Source organism: Nansenia antarctica (assembly GCF_963989245.1).
Source record: "Nansenia antarctica genome assembly, chromosome: 5".
Classification (NCBI taxonomy): domain Eukaryota; kingdom Metazoa; phylum Chordata; class Actinopteri; order Argentiniformes; family Microstomatidae; genus Nansenia; species Nansenia antarctica.
The window spans coordinates 60,752,853-60,773,980 of NC_137690.1; the positions used below are offsets into that span (position 1 = coordinate 60,752,853).

At 43.9% G+C, this 21,128-nt stretch overlaps 1 protein-coding gene across 1 annotated transcript in view; it reads right to left on the reverse strand.

Annotated features, from left to right (window-relative positions):
• kcnq4 (potassium voltage-gated channel subfamily Q member 4) overlaps positions 1 to 19,021 on the reverse strand; it is a gene marked incomplete at both ends in the record, with an annotated part of 46,127 nt that extends 27,106 nt beyond the window's left edge. The window contains one exon of the mRNA XM_080530636.1: positions 18,720 to 19,021. Within this exon, the coding sequence (XP_080386762.1) occupies positions 18,720 to 19,021 (302 nt within the window). The remainder of the gene's footprint in view (positions 1 to 18,719) is intronic.
• Positions 19,022 to 21,128: the final 2,107 nt, after the last annotated feature.

Genomic DNA, 21,128 nt, shown 5'->3' on the forward strand with positions numbered 1-21,128 from the left:
TTAAATGAATGTGCAATAACACTATGTGCAATATGACAACCCTCGGGTACATAAGGTTCAGAGATAGGAAATGTTAGAATAGGTATAGCATAGCATAGCATAGAGTACAGCACAGTGTTTTATTTGTATAGTATAGTATAGTGGATAGTGTATATAGCCTTTATTTATGTAAATCAGCTCTTTTCCCTTCTTGTTTTTAGTTTTTTTTTCCTAGCACCAGGGGAGCCCCCCCTCCCAAATTTCGTTGTTTGGTACCTGTACTATATCAATAACAATAAAGACCATTCATTCATTCATTCATTATGTACTTTCAGGTACAACCTTCTGTATGCTACTTATCTATCTATCACAAGCTAATACTGTATTACAACTGGCCTGTCCAGCACTTCAACAAGTCAAACAGAACATGCTGTAACTGTACTCTCTTTGTGTTGTTCCTTTGGGTTGCTGTGACAGTGAGCCCATGACCCCGGAGGTGGGACTTTTCCTCTTTGATAATACCCCTGTTGGCATGAGAGAGAGATATGTGGCCCTCGTAATGGCAGCAAGGTCTGCGGAGAGGACCCAGTGCAGAACCCCTGCTATCTCACCACTAATGCTATCTCCGTTGTTATTATTCCAGAGATGACTTGGCTAATGTCTTTATCCCAGACTTCAAACATACAGCCCTGGGTTGACATGAAAGGCCACAGTGTTTAGTTGAGCGTTGGTCTGGTAGTGCACCAGCCATCTTCTCAGCCCACGGTGTACACTGTGTGTGTGTGTGTGTGTGTGTGTGTGTGTGTGTGTGTGTGTGTGTGTGTGTGTGTGTGTGAGTGTGAGTGTGAGTGTGTGAGAGACACAGCCCAGAGCCAGAGCTAACATCACCATCTTCAGACTCCAGTGGGACCAGTAAAACACTGCAGAGACTCCCTTCCTATTCTTCCCCAGGGAAACACCCGCTGTACCATCTTCAGAGTTTTTGTTCACTGTTCTAGCCCATTGATCATCACTAATCAATGGAAAAGGGTGAGGCCTTAATAACAGTATAATCACAATAAACATAACAGATATCATAAACAAGTCATGACAACTGATGTTGGTAACTTCTTCACAGTCGTGATGCACAAGCCACTAGGTGAGCTACTGTACTCTGGTACAGTGGGGCAGAAAGTACAGTCACATCACTCCAGTGGGAGATCTGTACTGTAGGAGTCTCTGATTCATTCAACACTGGATGATAAAGCAGCTATCTGTCACACACAACAGGGGGGAGAGAGAGAGAGAGAGAGAGAGAAAGAGAGAGAGAGAGAGAGAGAGAGAGAGAGAGAGAGAGAGAGAGAGAGAGAGATGTGAACTGTAAGGCCCTGGGACCCTACCTGTCCCAGTGTGTGTGTGTGTGTGTGTGTGTGTGTGTGTGTGTGTGTGTGTGTGTTGTGTGTGTGTGTGTGTGTGTGTGTATGTGTGTGTGTGTGTGTGTGTGTGTGTGTGTGTGTGTGTGTGTGTGTGTGTGTGAGTGTGAGTGTGTGAGAGACACAGCCCAGAGCCAGGGCTAACATCACCATCTTCAGACTCCAGTGAGACCAGTAAAACTGAGACTCCCTTCCTATTTTTCCCCAGGGAACCACACGCTGTGCCCGCTGAGTTGTTGTTCACTGTTCTAGGTCATTGATCATTACTAATCAATGGAAAACTAGTCCAGATAAACCCCAGAAATACTGTTATTAGTGTGCCCTAAAAAAAACTGTTTCAAATTCCTAACTTCTTTTTGTATCTGTACAGTTGTGCAGATACCAAAACGTTTACAAGTTACAGTTGGGCTTCCTTGCCAAAACCTTGCCCCTTGTGCCCTCATAATGAACTAATGCAGTTCGGGGAGTTTTCATAAAATACAGCTCCCTTTGTACATGAAGCAGTTCGACACCATGAACACGCAGTGGGCAAAAGGGCAACAACACTTTCCAAGAAAGAGTCTTAGAAGCCTTTAGTTGAGGCAAGCTGTTCGTCTAACTGTAACAGACCATATGATGCCAGTGTCCTTAAGGCTAATGAAGCAATCACGTGATCAGGTGGGACATGCCTAAACATCTACAGAAACATTTGAGTAAAATTGAAATGGATAACCTGGTGGTTGGGATTTCTGGAGGAAAGGGATATGTTTTGCCAAATTAATTGCCAATTTAAGTTATTGTGTGATAAAGTGTCTTTCCACACTCTGTCAATGTGTAATGGTTTTAAAGAAGCCTTAACCAGGAGGTTAGGGAGAGAGGGGGGGGGGGGGGAGGTTTCTACTGGATTTTTGTTATTCTATTTCTCTTTTGTTCATTTACATGTTACCACTCCCTTGTACCATTCCCTGAAGAAAAATTCAATAAAAAATTGATCCCCAAAAAAAAAAAGTGTAACTCTTGGAGGCCTCCCCTTCCCCCTCTCAGCTGAACCTCAGCCAGGATCAGAGTGGGCCACTTGTAGACCTCTCAGTCTCTCTCTGTTACCCTCTTTACCTCATTACAACAAATTCAGTGACCGGCCACAGAGGGAACGGTGAGGATGAGAGTGATGAGAGATAATACTCCTCTGAATTATTCATCCCCTTCTCACTCTCTCTCCTGAATTCCAAAGATCACAGTGATCTTTCCCTCGTGGTGTTTCACACTACACTTGTCCTCTGAGCGACACCCAGGCCTGACGACACCGGGGCAACAGAGGACACTGACATTGGACATTCTGAAGAGCACGGCTCAAGTAGTAGAAGTTGACGAAGAGCAGGAAATAGAGAGAATATTGAGTTGTGTGAGAGAGAGAGAAATAGAGAAGGGTATGAGGGCAACAGGCAAGGTGTTGCAGTCAGAGAGACAGAGAGAGGGAGAGGAGTGCCAGAGAGAGAGAGTGAGAGAAAGAGAGAGAGAGAGACATCAAGTATCATCTGTGAGGTCTCACCACACACCTGCTGATGGTGCTTTAATCTCAGGGCCAAGAGAAGAATACCATACAGGCCACCAGAGCCCCGAGCAGTGCTGACACTCCAACACACCTATCTTAAAATATCTGAAGCGTACTCCTCACGTACGCAAATATTCTATACACTTATATTTTGTACAATCAGCTGGATATTTGTATATGACATTTTAGTATTTCATCTGCTGTTTACAGAAAGAATTCAGTTATTTTCCGTACACAGAGCATAATCCGGAGTGTAAAATGGGAACAAAAGGAGCAGATGTAGCAGGACTGGAAGCGGGACTAGGCTGACCTTCGGGCTAATGTCATTTTTTTTATGATTACCCTCATAATGAAGGCATAATGAAGGACTTACTGCACTGTCAGGGAATCAGATGGAGGGAGGGAGAGGGAGGGAGGAGAAGGAAAGAGGAAGAGAGAGCGAGGGGGGGGTGGTTGGAGGAAAGGAGAGAGATTGAAAGAGAGAAGGGTAGGGTGATACAGTGGAACGGGCATTACGAGAAAAAGTGGGGGAAGAGAGGGTGAGAGGAGGATGGGTGAGAGGAGAAAGAGAGACGAGATGAAAATAAATAAAAGGAAGATGGGTTGAGTAACACACTAAAAAGAGAGTGGAGCAACACTCAGAATAATCGTTATTTTAGTGAAATGGAAGGCGATTCCACAATCGATAGACTAAACAATATAACGTGTGGCAGTTGCCTGTCATTACATTGAATTACTGTTTATGTGGAATCCACAATGTAACTGGTCAGTCTTTTTCTTTTTCTTTTTTTACACACGCACACACACACACACACACACACACACACACACACACACACACACATGCACACACATGCAAGCGCACACACGCACACACAGAAGGTCCCTGCACAAGGAAGGCAGGCTTTATAAATACGGGACTATATTATGATTGTGTTTTAGTTCTGTCTCCATGGTGAGGTTTTCATACATGTTTATAGAAGCTGCCATTATAAATTAAATGGTCTTAACAACTCTTAAGCAGGGCCTTCCCACACGGGTGCAGCCAGGGAGAAGGACAACGGGAGGAAGACAGAGTGACCTGGGACATCCCAGAGAACATGGGGTTCCCTGGATCTGTTAACGGAACACCAGGAATGTAATCACTATAATGACGCATCATCACCCTCCCTTCTTATTAGGGTTCCTTGATAGTAAATAACAACAATGTCAAACTACACTTGACAGTGGTGTGCATCGCAAATACAAGAGCGAGAGAAGAAGAAATACATGTACACGAATTTGAGTGTGTGTGTGTGTGTGTGTGTGTGTGTGTGTGTGTGTGTGTGAGTGTGTGTGTGTGTGATTCATCACATGCTTTTGCTACAATGTAATGGTCAAACAACACGAACCCTGACGACCAATCATCTCCATCATTTAAAGCTCAGACCCACAAACCACTTTTAATTCCACACTGATACCCCCAGGACACGTGCCAGAGGGTGTTGTGTTAGAAAACACGTGCTCGACATAATCTCTGACCAGAACCACCCTGTGATGCACTCACAGGTCAGGTCAGGGCCTGAGATTAAAGGTCTCTGAGGAAGGAGAGAGGCTCAGCAAATTGATAGATAAACCTCAATAAAGGAGATATGTAAAGGTCTCTAAACACTTTACTATCTAGAAACAGAGCAACTTAATGACTTACGTTTTAGTTACAATCTACACGGGGGTGAATGCTTTGGGAGTTCTAGAGATTCTCCACCTGGGTCTATGTTTCCTGTATTGCTCATAGCTGACATGCCAAGGACCTCTATTAGAAACACGCGTGTACAAAGATAACGGCAAGGTAAAAGTATTGATTGGTTTTTACTCCCAGCGTGTTCTTTTCACCAGTGGTGACGGGGGGCTTGCTTTCTAAGCGCTGCTGTGGTGTAGACGCTCATTCACCCACACTCTCACTGCTCTCAGCAGAAACACTGGTACTGTAGGTCACCGGTCTACAGTAGAGAGACCCGGGGCTACGTAACTTTATTGTTTTATTGTTTACAATGTTGATTTATTGCTTTATTGTTTTATTGTTTATATTTTGTTTATGTTTTAAGAATAGTAATGCTCCTTTTTCGAAAAAACATAATCAGACATGAATGAAATCCTGGACGTGCAATGATAAGATAGTAATAAGTTAATAGTAAATATTATATTTCTCGAATGATTATCGCAATCAAAGTTGAAGTCGTCTCACGAATTCCATCTCTCTTTTATCTCTTTATTGCTCCTAAAGGCCAATAATGAAAAATAACTCTGACATTAATGATCACACAATGGTTCCAAATTGAGATTAAACTGTTTTCTCAGGAGATAAGAAAAATACCTCAGTGAGCAACACATTTTTCCTTTTGGTTTCTCTTGGCATTGTAAAGGAAGGAATCGAGGGCCCCTTAACAATGTGGTATACAGTATAATCATTTTATGAAGAAAAGCTAAACTCTATAGAGTTTTGATAGTTATAGTATACACACACACACACACACACGCACACACACGCACACACGCACGGATACAGGGGCAGTTACGGAAGATGAAAGTCTGCGCAATTGGAGGACCCACTCACAGCCTCTGTTTGTATATAAACCGGATTTAAAAGTTGGGCACAGCGTACCCTCTGAGAACCTTTTAACTGTGTGACGCGTTTCAACAAGACACAATGCATTTTGACAGGAAGCCTGTGTAGAGCTTTACTGGCAGTCTCTCCTTCTGACGCCATCCTTCTAATTGGCCCATTCTACCTGTCCCAAAGACTTGCCAGGTTTGACTGGCCACTGCAACGTTGACTTAAAGCAGGGAAATGTCGAACCGTGGTGGTGACTGTGCCGCTCATTTCACCATGTTGCAGAAGTCTTTTGTTGGGACAATTCCAGCCTCAGAAGCAGTAACGAGTTAGCATTTAGCTTTTAGCATTTAGTCCTAGCTCAGACCCAGGGGACAGCAGTAGAGTATTTCTCTGTGGTATAACCCTGTCTCTGGTCTGCCCTGGCTGTGAAACCTGCTCCAATATGATTGGATGGCTTCATAAACCCAAAATAAACCCCTGGTGTGGCCCTCGTGCCCAAACCAGCATATTCCTAGCCTGGCTTGGCTGAAACAACATTACATAAACATAGATTACTGCAGATTAGGGGGTGTCAACACTCACACAGGTCACATTACTCTCCAGCTTCAGGATCACAATGTGAGAGAGGCCGTTTTCTGTGGCTCAAGGTCTCAGTTCGTGTTTCAAATGAGTCGTGTGTGTGTGTGTGTGTGTGTGTGTGTGTGTGTGTGTGTCTGTGTCTGTGTGTGTGTGTGTGTGTGTGTGTGTGTGTGTGTGTGTGTGTGTGTGTGTGTGTGTGTGTGTGCGCGCGCGTGTGTGCGTGTGTGTGTGTATGTGTGTGTGTGTGTGTGTGATTGATGATATCATAAAACATGATTATTGTTATCCAGGTTATCCAGAGTGTACAGAGCTGTAGTCTTGACCCACGGTCTGAGAGTCTGAAGTTAGCAAAAACAGCAACCCTAAACCCTGAGAGAACGAAGCAGTACTGTAGATAAGCTTGTCATTTTCAGGGAAACCAAACCCCTGCAGGCCCCATCCTGGGACAGACAGCTCGTTCCCATGGGGACAAATTCTGCTCTGAAAGGGGAAATTAATACAGCACCTCACCCCCCCCAACCCCCCCCCCCCAGAACCCACTGGAGGACATGGCACAGCTACCTCTCTTTCTCTCTTTCCTTCTCTTTCCCCTTTATCTCCTGCTCTCTATACAGATATAGAGATATAGATATTGACATCATTGTTTTGTGGTAACCAGGGGGGTAACATCATGTTTTGATGTCGGCCATGTTTTTTTGTTTTGAAACGCCATCGAGATGGTGCATGTATACAATAACCATAACCGCCTGGCACCTCTTTCTCAGCTGTTTGATTGTCAGAGATTAATGCGTGGCTTGGGACGCAGTTTTAGGCAATCAGATCCCATATTTCTCTGAACCTGTTCTGTAACCTGTTTTCTTTCACTCTATTTCCATTACATCACAATCACTACCTCCACTCTCGTCCTCATTCTAGTGTCCCCTCTATTTTACCTTATGTTACTACACTATATCTATCCTTAACTTGCTAGAGCCTTCTAAAGCGTTCTTCCCCACTATCTTTCTCTCTCTCTGTCCCTGTCTCTTATCCATTCACCCTTTCCCCCCCCCCCTCGCCACCCTCCCTGTCACACCCCCATGCCAGCAGGTAGCGAGTGTCTCTCTTGAATCAATGTAGCATAGACTGTGTAGCAGCAGACTGTGCACGGGGTGCAGGCTGTGCCGACAAGGAGCTTAGGCAGTTGCTGCAGAATGTGACAGGGCACCGAAAGAGACGTCAGGACACATGACAGAGACACACGGCTGGACAGAGACACACACAGGCCAGGTGCTGGGGTAAGAGAGGGACAGGGGGAGGAAGGAAGGGAGAGAGATGGCAGAATTAGAGCTGAGAAAAAGAAGGGGGAGACGGATACAGTACATAAACATTTTCACGGTGAAAGGAAAAAGTGTAGAGAGAAAGACTGATGAATTTCATTGAGACTATCTGAAGGCCACAGGTCCATTGCAGGTCAAGGCTAGTCCAGACCAGTCCGTTACCAGAATAATACTCTCAGATCTGTGGAACGGAACAGACCAGCCACTGCCCCCCCCCATCCCCATACCATCCCAAATAATCATCTGCTTTCAGTTCTGATTCATCCAATTACTCTGACCCTAATACTATTAGCTGCTCAATTGGATATTCGTTTTTTCCTTTGGTGCTCAATTGGATGTTAGTGCTTTATTAAAAAAGGATGTGCTCTGTCAAAGAAGCAGTTACGGAGCTGCTGTCTCTGCTGTATCCTGCTCTTGGCTGCACAGTAGACCCTAATAAGGCTTGGTAAAGATTTAAGCAATATCACACGAGAGGGAGTGTGTTATACTGAATATCAGCACGGCTGTGATTCGGTCATAGGTACGAGGCCGCAGGCCGAGTACCGAAGACAATCACAGCCGTGCTGATATTCAGTATAACACACGACCTCGAGTGTGATATTGCTTTTATACAACAGTTCTACAGCGCAATTTATTAGTTAACAGTAATAAGTGACAACAGATTATGATTTGTTTGTTTATTTAATCATTTATTTTGGCTCCGTCAAGAAAAAATAGTTCCGCAACGGGAAGCGAAGTTTCCCACAGAAGTGGGGGAAAACGTCAGATCAGATACATAAACGGGTTATTTTGATAAACTGGACACATTTTGTGAATATATATGGTTACTTTCTCGCCTGAAAACATATTAAAACTTCATAAAATGACATATTAACACTTGTAGAGCCAAATTACAGCTTTTAGCCAATGGTGGCCAAAATTGAGGATTTAAAAACGGAGGGTTTTGCTTTGCTCGCTGATTGGCTATAATGTTCTTCTTCTACGTTTTATGTGACAATGTATTTTTAGTAACAACTTGCGCATTACTAAGTATTTACTAGCTAAGATTGACAAACGTTTGGCGTGGTGCAACCGACATTAGTAAACAACTAGTTTGAAACTAGCTAGTAACTACTAGGGGTTTAGTAACTACTAAATGCCTACATTTAGTAATGACTTATGCCAAATTGGTGCAACCCAGGCCAGAACACAAACTAGCATACTTTGTATCGTAATGTAGTCTAATTAAGGTCATTTAATAGAACACCTGTGCGGCGGAGTGATACATATAGTTAAAAGTCCCAGTGCTGTTATACTGTATATCGTAACTCATGGAATGCCTCTTGTCCAATCAAATTACTTGGTCGGAACTAACTGTTGTATAAAAAGCCTTAAGCTCTGTCAGCTTCAGGTACTTCAACCTCAGCCCCCAAAAACCCACAGTCCAGAGTCTGACAACACTTCTTGGCCTCCCTCTTAGTCTCTGTTTCAGGGCTAGGAGGAGTTCATGCTCTGCTGACAATTAAAGCAGAACCCAGACACCTTAAACACAGGAAAAACAGCACTTGTACAGTATATGTTTGTCTCTGATGAAGAGTTTCAAGAATACAAGATAACTCTTTATGTGCGGGACAGTGAGCTTTAGTCAGAAAGTGTCTATTTTGGGCTTTTTCTTGTGTGTGTGTGTGTGTGTGTGTGTGTGTGTGTGTGTGTGTGTGTGTGTGTGTGTGTGTGTTGTTTACCGCTAGGTCTTGTGGTGCTACATTAAGTGTCTGCACAGTTCAAAAGTCCTTCCATCTTCGATGCTCCCTCTCCTCATTTCACATGACTGAGAAAAGAGAAAGCATACAGACAACAGAGGAGGAGGAGGAGGAGAGCTTTGGGGGAGAGGGGAGAACAAGCAAATCAAGAGAGAGGAAGTCAATTAAACAGGGTGGTTGAGTGAATAAGATATCCCCACTTCAGAACAAGAAGAGAGGACTGACGAGAAAAATAGAAGCAGCCTTTGAGGATTGTGAATGGAGGAGAATTTACACATCCCACTGAGGTGAACCAACAAGAAAACATTTGGTAAATGAACAACAAGGCTACTGTGGAGCAGGTTAAAACCCAGACAAAGGGCCAAGTGGCTTCCCCCCTCTACCGCTTTCTAATGTTGCTGCTCACTCTCCCTCATTATCAATAAACACACATTCATATGCTGACTGGAAAGGCAAACGTCAATACAAAAAGCTCCTTATGATGCTGCTTAGTGCATCAATAATAAAAACACAGCCCTAGATATCATGCATCATGAGGTGTTTTGGGCGGGGGGGAAGCTTTAGTGATGTCTGCGCTGCGTGGTAAATGTTGTTGTTACCAAACTGTTGACACACGCTGTTTGGTGTGACTGTTTGGTGCCCTGTCAGACCAACTCAATCGAACCCCACTCGACCCAGGACAGAATGGAGGACGACAGAGGGGGATGGAGGGAGAGATGGAGAGAGGGCGGGTTAAGAGCACTTGGCTTATTTAGAGAGGTCGTCAGGCGGGCAGCTCACATCTCTACAGTGCCGAGGCCTAATCAAAGCCAATTCACACATGTCATTTGCTTTGTTTGTTTGAACCGGCATTTGAACTCCCTTGTAGCCTTGTTTGTAATGTGTGGTTGTGCTCGTTTCCTACGTCAATCTGTTCTTGGATGTTTCACTAGAACTTCCTCTTGAGTTACTACAAGAAAGTACATATTCTCTTTAAGTGTTATGCACAGTGATACTCGTTTCATACTGATTATATGTTACTCTGGGCGGAAGCGTCTGTGGAACAGCTAAAATGAGATTGGGAATAATAATCTCAGATATCATCCTCTGTCCTTAGGGGACGTTGTGGGAGAGTTGTGGGAATGTTGTGGTAGTGTATCCATCCACATCGATTAACTAATGTGGGTATAAGAGCCAAAGAAGGTTAAAGTGGGGGCATACACGTGAATATGACTGTGATTTCTTGCAGCGGTTGATTTGTAGATCAGTCATTTTGCAGCACCTTGTTCAAATGTGACCATCAAATGTGGAGGCTGTCTCGGAGGGGAACAGACCTTTGCAAATTGTGCGCGGCCCAGGACAGATGCTCAAAGGGCAGTAGTCTTGCTGCAGCCATCATGCGTGCACTGTCTGTGTCCAGCATGGTTCACTTGACTCCTCCTTACATTTCCATGTTTTTGTATAGTAGCTACTAGCTTGTCATTTTGAATACCATGGATATGGCAGAGTAGATACAAGTGAGAAGATTTTCTATTTACGTCATTTCATCTTATTTGATTAGTTACAGATACCTTTATCACACCTGGCTGAATTGTTGTTATTGGTTGAGAAGATACTAATTAATAAAACGTCTTTAATTAGACCAAATCAAAATTGCGATTAATCACAGCAAATTATGCGATTCACTCAATTCATAAATACTGGAGATGCCATGGTTTAGTTTGGTTGGTACCAATGACAATGAAATAATGGGACAAATGCAATAGTCCCAATTGTGTAAACTCTAAAGTAAATAAAGAACACATCAAATGTCTTTTAACCAAGGTCTGCTGTGGACCTCTCTCCACAGTGTGTTTGTGTCTTGGGCTAATTGACAGGGCACTGCGACTGTAGAGAGATCCCAGACTTCACAGAGAGAGAGAGAGAGAGAGAGAGAGAGAGAGAGAGAGAGAGAGAGAGAGAGAGAGAGAGAGAGAGAGAGAGAGAGAGAGAGAGAGAGAGAGAGAGAGACCATCACCATCGGACTCATGATCACTGTGTAATTTTTTCTAAAGGAACAAACAATGCATTATTAAACACAGTAACAGCACAGCAAAGCTAAAGCACTGTTGTGGGTGTCTGTGTGGTTTTAAATGTGTACAGTTATTAAGGTATTGTTAGGAATTCATAAACAATTTGAATAATTGTATGTATTTCAGGAGAAAAAAATTGTAGGAATCAGATAATTTAGAAACCAACACAAGTTACAACTATGTTAGGTAACAATCATACTGTTATGTGCTTCATGACCAATTTAATATTGATTTGCCCTCTCTGCTTGTTCATGTAATTTGGCACCTCATAAAACCAGCTCTCTGTGTCACTTTCACAATTCTCACCCACACTCACCATCTCTATTCTTAGACTTACAAATACTGGATCTTACCAAGATAGAGAGATCTACTCATGCCCTTTCAACTAGAAGAGCGCTATTCCTGCTCCTGTTCCTTGCTTCCAAGGCATCAATAATACATGACCATTCTGACTCTATAAAACCAATCACTCATTTCGTCTGGTCAGCCCCCCTATTTTCGTTTCCTTTTCCAGTCTGGCCACACTGGCGTCAGTCCATTTGAATACTTCTCTTAAGAGTGGGTATCTGAGACAAAAAACAAGACATTACTAAACACCTCCGGCCTCGGTTTTGCCTGATCACCGCTTGGCACTGCGTGGTGCAGACAGTATGAGCTAGCGACCTGCTTTTAGAATGACTTCTGCGACCCAGTGGGACCCCTGCAGATCTGAGCTACAGGAGCCATGTGATGTTCTATATGTGGATTGACTGGAAATGGGGAAGTGGTCAAAGGTTAGTGAGGCTTGTTGGGTAAACCTGATCCAACCGAATGCCAGGCATCTGCCACGTTTACTGGACACATTCAGTTTGCCAAAGGCCCTGTGCTGTGCACACACACGCACGCTTTGTCTCTCACACAGACACAGACACAGACACAGACACAGACACACACAGACACACACACACACACACACACACACACACAGACACACACACACACACACAGACACACACACACACACACACACACACACACACACACACACACACTTTAATGAGGCCTCTCTGACCAACCCACTGACATCATGAGTTAACAGCAGGTGAAAAGAGATGGTTGAAAGGTGACAAAGAGGTCTTAGGCTTTTCTGTAATTGAAGAAGCCATTTTAAGATATGGGCCACTTAACATTTTTACAGCCCACACACTGTTTAAAACGGATGCACGTTGCACGTCATAGGGCACGTGTGTCTAAGCAACCGATCAGGTTGGTGAACAGAGGAATTCGGCACAACCTGGGTTGGTGGGAAAGAGCAGCAGGAGTTCCTCGGTCTGATACTCTATTTTAACGAGGACCCCGGTTTTGTCTCTCACATTCTGGGAACAAAGCGTTCGGGTCAGCCTCCTCAGACTTCACCCAGGCTGTGCCAGCTCTAGTCAAATCACTGACACGTTAGCAGTCTGGAGGGCACTGGTCTGAACCCAGGCGAGGGAATCAGAAGAGCCCCTCTCAATCGTGGGACCCTTGAGTATGTGTGCAGCTGTTGTTGTTAATTAATTAATTAATTAATTTTGCCATTTAGCAGACGCTTTTAGTCCAAAGCGACTTACAATTACGAATTACAGGGACATTCCCCCTGGAGTAACTGAGGGCTAAGTGCCTTACTCAAGGGCACACTAGTAGTGGTGTGGTTTCAGGCGGGATTTGAACTCACAACCTTCCGATCACAAGTCCAACTCACAAGTCCAACTCACTATCCACTAGACCACCACTACCGGAAGCAAGTGCTTGAGAGAGGGTTGAGGAGTCTGTGGAAGGAGAGACCTTGTATTTCGGGTAGAAGTTGCCTGTAGGCATAGATCTGGCTTACCCTCCCCATAATCCATTAGAGGGTCAAACGGGCCATAGCATCTATCCAACTCCACATGAATGGTCTGCTTCTGAGTGCAGCTGTTGCAGCGGAAGGGAGTGCTTGAGAGAGGGGATATGGTGGATGCCTAAGGAGAGACGTAGTAGAGGGCTACTTCACTCCGTTAACTCACACACACTCTCTCCCTCTCTCTCTCTCTCTCTCTCTCTCTCTCTCTCTCTCTCTCTCTCTCTCTCTCTCTCTCTCTCTCTCTCTCTCTCTCTCTCTCTCTCACACACCACACACCACACACCACACACACACACACACACACACACACACACACACTTGCCAATAGAGGCTCCCCAGGAGCAAGACATCTGCTCCACCTGCCCCCCTCCACAGAGTAGGCCTAATTAAACGATCGAGGGACATTAACACTCCATCCTGATGTCCCCGCGCAGCGCTGTATGGCTTGATTCAATTAGGATAGATTAAGCATGTCTTAATGCAGCGCCCTGATACAGCCCGGTTTCTTGACAAAGCATAGTTATCTGCATGCTGAATACCTCTACTGTAATTAATCAAAATAAATGCACAGCTCAGGGTAATATTGAGGGGGAAATGTGCTCGGTAGGCACATGTGCACCGAATAGATTGCATACCAAAATAAAGAGACTTTGTTTAAGAAAAGCCCTCAAAGCCCTCACTCATGTGAGCACATTGTGTATGCGGACAATGTACTTATGATGTTACGTAGTGAGCGCCAGCCGCGGTTAACAGATTAACGTATGTGTGTAGGCCTATGGGTGTCTGATCACTTCTGTATGGACAGGGCAGAACAGTGCTGGGCAGAGAGAGACAGATGAGAGCCACTGAGGGCATCGGCATCTGAAACATGAGCCCTGTACTTCCCTTGCCCGTCCGCCGCTCTAAATGAGAAATCACAACAACAATAGAGCTGCCAACATCCCCTCACAGCTCTAACACATAGTCAACTGTAATGTCATAGGAATAGCGCCAGTATTGGCCACCAGGAACTGTCTTATTAAGAGTTATCTATGGGGTTGCGATGGTGCAATGCATGCAGACAAGAAAACGTCACTGTGTGTGTGTGTGTGTGTGTGTGTGTGTGTGTGTGTGTGTGTGTGTGTGTGTGTGTGTGTGTGTGTGTGTGTGTGTGTGTGTGTGTGTGTGTGTGTGCATAGAATTAAGGAGAGTGCATGTGGACTCTACCCCTCCTTGGGTTTCCCTCTGGTATAAACACTTGGTGACACTGGCAGAGAGACAGCTGTGTCTGTCTAAACAACAGCAGGGTAAAACACCGGGGCTGACAGTGTAAAATACTGGACCTGAAGCACTTCAAACTTTTTCATTACTTACCATTCTTGTACAAGTTATGGATAAAAGCATTAGCCACCTAATTGTCTGCATTCTGTGAGGAATTTGCCATAAATGCATAGGGGTCAAACCTGTGTTTATACCCTCTCCCCACCTCATCCCCAAATGATTGTCATGAGAATGAGATGTAAGCAAAAATGAAAGCAAAACATTTGCCGAAATCTTTCAGATCAGTGCACTTCACAAGCAAACTCTGTCTGACTAATTGTAATATCAATGGAGCTTCGATTGTGATTGAGAAAAAAACAGCCCTTGTTCTGTATCAACTGTGTTGAGATGTGGCGGAACATGCAGTTCTCATAAGCCCAAGGCCCCAGATCTAGCTCTCTGGTTCTGGATATGCCCACAGCCTGTATGGGAGCCGCGTTGGCGATGACATCATCCCTCTCCAGTGTTTGTATGGGATAAGTCATTCTACTGGATAGGGCTTACGTATACTGTATACACTATGGGGCATATATTCACAGGGGCCAATGATAGATCACTACTAGAGTGGAAAAAGGAAGAAGAACTTACAGTACAGATCACACAGGTTTATTATGCTAGTATGGGAATACTATTGCCATTATTTGAGTGCTTAACAGGTACCTGACACCTTAAATATCGCATTAACAATTTTAAACAGCTGAAAATCCCTTTGATTGGCATTTTACTGCCAGCGTTTACCGCATGTGTTATATACCACAACTGTCACGAAACTGCTGTTGCAAACGAAACATGCGCAGAGGAACTGTTTTCTTCACACAATTACCCGTTCAATGACCCCTCTCACTCACATGACAACCCGGCAACACGCTGTGGTTTTTCTCAGGGGATTCCATTGCTCACCGTGCACATGGTCATAACACCAACATTGTGCACCGCCACTGTACTTATTTGTTCAGTACACAGAAAACTGATGATGGTCTCAGTTTATAGCAGTAGGTTTTGATACTTAAAGATGAAGACATTGAACAATGCCTGATAAAATTCCAATTACCCCCTCCGACTTTGGACAAATTTAATTTGAAACCAACGTTCTTACTATGATCAAATCAGATGGTGACTGGGGAAATTTAGTATGAGACCCCATGTTGGGATGATGTAGTAGGGCAAACACATGATCTAATTGCCGAATAAGCAACTTCACCTATTCAATGAGGCTATAGCCTAGATTCATCAGATGAGTTCGTTGCAGGTGTGTCGTAGTTGGCTAGCCCGAGCAGACAGGTGCATCTCAAAAAAACGTAATATTGTCGGAAAGGTTATTATATTGTAGACTCACACAGTCCTGAGAAGAGCTCTAATCAGCTAATTAACTCAAAACACCTGCAAAGGTTTCCTGAGCCTTAAATCTCTCAGTCTGGTTCAGTACACACAACCACAATCATGGGGAAGACTGCTGACTTGACAGTTGTCCAGAAGACACTCATTGACACCCTCCACAAGGAGGGTAAGCCACAGAAGGTCATTGCTCAAAGGGCTGGCTGTTCGCAGAGTGCTGTATCAAAGCATATCCATGGAGAGTTGACTAGAAGGGAAAAGTATTGTAGGAAAAGGTGCACAAGCAACAGGGATGACCGCAGCTTTGAGAGGATTGTCAAGCAAGGCCTATTCAAGAACATGGGGGAGTTTCACAAGGAGTGGACTGAGGCTGGAGTCAGTGCATCAAGAGCCACCACGCACAGACGTACCCAGGAACTGGGTAGCATTAGTGTCGCATTAGTGTCAAGCCACTCCTGAACCAGAGACAACTTCAGAAGCGTCTTACCTGGGCTAAGGAGAAAAAGTACTGGACCATTGGTCAGTGGTACAAAGTCCTCTTTTCAGATGAAAGTAGATGTTGCATTTCATTTGAAGATCAAGGTCCCAGAGTCTGGAGGAAGAGTGGAGAAGCACAGAATCCAAGTTGCTTCAGTCCAGTGTGAAGTTTCCACAGTCAGTGATGATTTGGGGTGCCATGTCATCTGCTGGTGTTGGTCCACTGTGTTTTATCAAGCCCAGTGTCAACGCAGCGGTCTACTAGGAGATTTTAGAGGACTTCATGCTTCCATCTGCTGACAAGCTTAATGAAGATGCTGATTTCATTTTCCAGCAGGACTTGGCACTTGCCCACTGTGCCAACACTACTAGTAACTGGTTTAATTACCATGGTATTACTGTGCTTGATTTGCCAGCCAACTCACCTGACCTGAATGCCATAGAGAATCTATAGGGTACTGTCAAGAGGAAGATGAGAGACACCAGACCCAACAATGCAGACGAGCTGAAGGCCGCTATCAAAGCAACCTGGGCTTCCATAACACCTCAGCAGTGCCACAGGCTGATTGTTTCCATGCGCATTGTTGCAGTAGTTCGTGCAAAAGGAGCCCCAACCAAGTATTGAGTGCATAAATTAACATACTTTTCACAAGGTCGACATTTCTGTATTATGAATCCTTTTTTTTATTATTATTGGTCTTATGTAACATTGTAATATTTTGGATTTTCATGAGCTGTAAGCTGTAATCATCCAAATTAAAACAAAAAAGTCTTGAAATATGTCACTTTGTCTAATGAATCTAGAATATATGAAAGTTTCACTTTTTGAATTAAATTACGGAAAATAATGAACTTTTCCACGTTATTCCAAAAAAATTGAGATGCACCTGTATAGGCAGGGGTGCACATAACTGGTGCGCCAGTGCGCATGCGTCGCCAAAATGCATGTTGCGCGGAGGATCAGCGGCATGAACGCGCTCTTGCGCACCAACAGCTGGAAGCGCTGGGAGAGGAATTGACTTCCTCAAAACTCCTACTGCTAACTGCTGACTGCCCGTTAATACCAATACCATATCCTTTCATGACCACAATGTACCCACCGACGACGACCACGGCGACTCCCCTCACGAAAACATTCGGAAAGTATCGTAACTTGTACTTTCATTCCGCGTATCGCGCATCGCATGGTTATCACGCCGACACGTGAAAATTCAGTCCCGAACGACTCGTCGCTAAAAGGAAAAACAACACCAAGGCACTTAACGTTTCTTTTCTCTGAAGCTTTCAAACGTTCAGACGTTTGTTTTACAGCTTCATTATCGCACCTCGACCCCTGACCCAGGGAATATGGTTGGGAATTATATTAGAAGAAAAAAAAAAAGACTTTGTTGCACAATCAAAATAATGAGCTATTTAAAGTGATAGCCTACAACATCCTCTACCATGGTTGAAATTGAGGACAGTATTAACAACAGTCAAGAGAGCAGTGATGATGATGATTAAGCTTGTAGCATAAGTAAATGCTTAGGCTGTAACTTTTTGTTGAAAGTTGATTTCAGTGTTTACAGAACAGAGCAGTGCTTAAAGAGATATCAGTTGATTTCATTGTATTTAAAGAACAGACATTCAGTTAGTGCTTAAAGAGATGTCAGTTGATTTCATTGTGTTTAAAGGAGTCTGACAGACTTTCATGCTTAAAGAGCAGTCATTTGATTTTTCATTTGTTTCTTTTGTTTTGCACACAATCATTTGTTCGTTCATCTTATTTTTGAATAAATGTCGTTTTGCTAATATAAGTTATCCATGTATCCCTTTTTTATCCATCCTGTGGGACGGATCGTGACTCGTGAGCTCGGGGAGCACCAAGCAGCATCCCTAGGTGCTCCTCTGAGCACTGGCCCCAAAAAGTTATGTGCACCCCTGTGTATAGGCCTACGTATGTGGGGTCTGAGCCTATGTTGCCTGCCAACGGTATTCACTCCTACAGGATAAAGTCGTCCTATGGGCGGTATTAATGTTATCCTATTCCCGAATAGGGTACCTCACTGTGAACCTAAAGTCCTCTACTTCCATACTACCCAGAAACAATTTTGAATCGCAATATATGCAACTTTATTCCACCGTCTACGACGCTTCACATGTACCACCATGTCCGCCGACAAAGGGTGGAGGCAATTAGTTTTGTAAGTGTGGAGCATCATTAGTCCCATTCCCAAACTAATTGCATCTACCCTTTGTGAGCGAAAGTTGTTGTACCTGGGAGGTACACGTGATGAAGATGTTTGTTAACTGAGCCTCTGCCTCAAGGCGTTATAGGACGTTATCGTCGGATCAAAGTGTTACATGTTGCTATAACATTATTTCTGGTAGTATGGAAGTAGAGGACTTTAGGTTCACAATGAGGTAGGCCTATCGTTAAGACTTCATTAAATATCAATTGTCTCAAATAGCCCACACGAACTCTCCATTATAGTTTAATTGGTAAGAGTGCGCAAACAACCAAGCTAGGACCGTTAGATATGACACGCAGTACAAAAAAAGGCTACTTACATGAACGCATGGTATATGAAAGCCCATCCTCGTGGTCTCTCCAGCACGTTGTACAGGCAGTTCTGTAACTTTCTGTACCGCTTGCTATGAGAGGAGGTGCCCGCCCGAGGTCCAGGAGGTCCGGGTCGTGGGGTGCCGAGGAGCCCGGTGCGGTGACAAGGGTGTCCCCGTTCGGGGGTCGACGGCTCGCTCCTCTCCGTGTGAACAGCGGTCAGAGCCACAAACTCAACCCGTCTATCATCATTAGAAGCAGGGGGAACCAGCATCCTAATGCCGCCGTTATTTGATGGGCTCCCTAACATGGCTAAGCTGATAAAAAAAATAAATATGAAACAATAATAATATTTCACCTAATTAACCGGGAGACCATACTTCCTTTCTTTTAGCCGAATGAAATCGAAGACATGATTGGGTTATCTGCTCAATAACCTGAGCTATAATACTTTCAGCCGGTCGGTTCCAATAGAAAATTGCATCCCTCCGATTTCAGTGATGACCTTCGAGTTTATAAAATAATAATAGCTACAAAATAAAAATGTTTATCTGTAAATTAAGTCACGACCGCTAAAGAAACATGGCAGATAAGTACAGGACGTTAAAACCTGACCTTCGAGGCACATTGTTAAAACTCAGAGGCAAAGTTCAGGGGGTTGCAGAAAAGTTATTAACGCAATAATCCCAAAGAGCATTGCACTTTGAGCGCCTATGTCGAACAAGCAATTCCAAAGATCCCTACCATACTCTTTCCTACAAATGACTGTCTATTCGTTAGTCAAAGTTCCTTTTGCTACTCATATTTTTGTAATTGCTTGAGGTTCGCGGCAACACACAGCCCACTCGCCCTCCTGCCTCTTTTCTGGTGCGTCTGGCTTGTTCAGCGCACTCACGGGGAGGAGCGCCGAATACAGTCCGTGGGATAGAAAGGGAGCTCAGCCAACTCTACATTAAACTTCTTTATCTTATCTCAGCGACGATTCCCGGGTTGCCGTTGACTTGTCACTAAAAGGATCCTGAGCGAAGCGAGGTATTAAGCACAGTTTATTCGTAGCGCGACCGACGACTTCGCACGCACTTTTAGATCTGTTAGGATGAACGCAGTTATGACAGGGAGAGTTGGAGAGCAATTGCGCACAGTGAGTGTGGCTAATTAGCATAAGGTCTGAGCGAACACTAATGTTTTCATAAGGAGGCCGATACGACTACTTGACAATGTGGAGATTAAATAAATATAGGCTAACTGATAAATAATGTTGTATTTGCCAAGTAGCCTAGACTAATTTGGTGAATGTTTTGATAGGACACTACGTCGATGATGTATTCGGCGCTCCTCCCCGCAAGTGCACTGGACAAGCGAGACCCACGGGAAAGGAGGCAGGAGGGCGAGTGGGCTGTTCGTTGCCGCGAACCGCAAGCAATTACAAAAATATGAGTAGCAAAAGTTAATTTGACTAACGAATAGGCTACAGAAAGAGTATCCTGGTAGGGATCTTTTGAATTGCTTGTTCGATATATAGGCTCATTTGGACGTATTTGCCTATAATTACCTCACGCTCAAAGTGCAATCCACTTTGGGATTATTGCGTTAGGCCTAATAACTTTTCTGCAACCCCCTGAACTTTGCATCTGAGTTTGTTATGTCACGACACAGACACTCTTCTGTGTATTGAAGAAAATATTTATCGTCTGAAAGCTGTAGCTATAGATATAGAGCAGCCAGGTAACACCTCAGATAGAAGGGGGTAGTGGCATGACCAGATTCCTCATGGAGTTATGACAAGGAATATAATGGGAATTCTACTTTTGATGTTCTGAAATAGAGAGGGTTAATATGGTCATGTTAATATGGTTATGGTTATGAAACACCATGCCCTGTAGAACTGCCACCTGTTTAGCATAGATCTCCAGCATGCCACCAATTGACAACAGGTACCTCATCAACCCTGATCTATGTTTTGAACACAACTGCAGATCAATAGATTTAACAGATCATGTCAGTCTAAAGGATATAAATTAATCTAATCAAATATGTGTTAAAACAGTACAACAGTGGCCAAAATCTGTATTTATTTTATTTATTTACTGAAATACGCCCCCAATTGATATGGGACTTGCAATGACAAATATTAATATTGGCTTGACAGGTGTTTCTGAGTCAGGTGGATTAGATCATTTGTGCAGGCATAAGAGAACTGTTGGAGGACCTGGTATTGTATTTTAACCATTTAGCCGACACTTTTATAAAATGCGATTTACAATCAGAGATTACAGGGGCAGTCTCCCTGGATTAATGTAGTGCCTTACTCAAAGGCACACCAGTGGCGGTGTTCCCAGGTGGGATTTGAACTCATGACCTTCTAATCACCAAACCAACTCACCATCCACTAGGCCACCAATTCAATTCAACTTTAT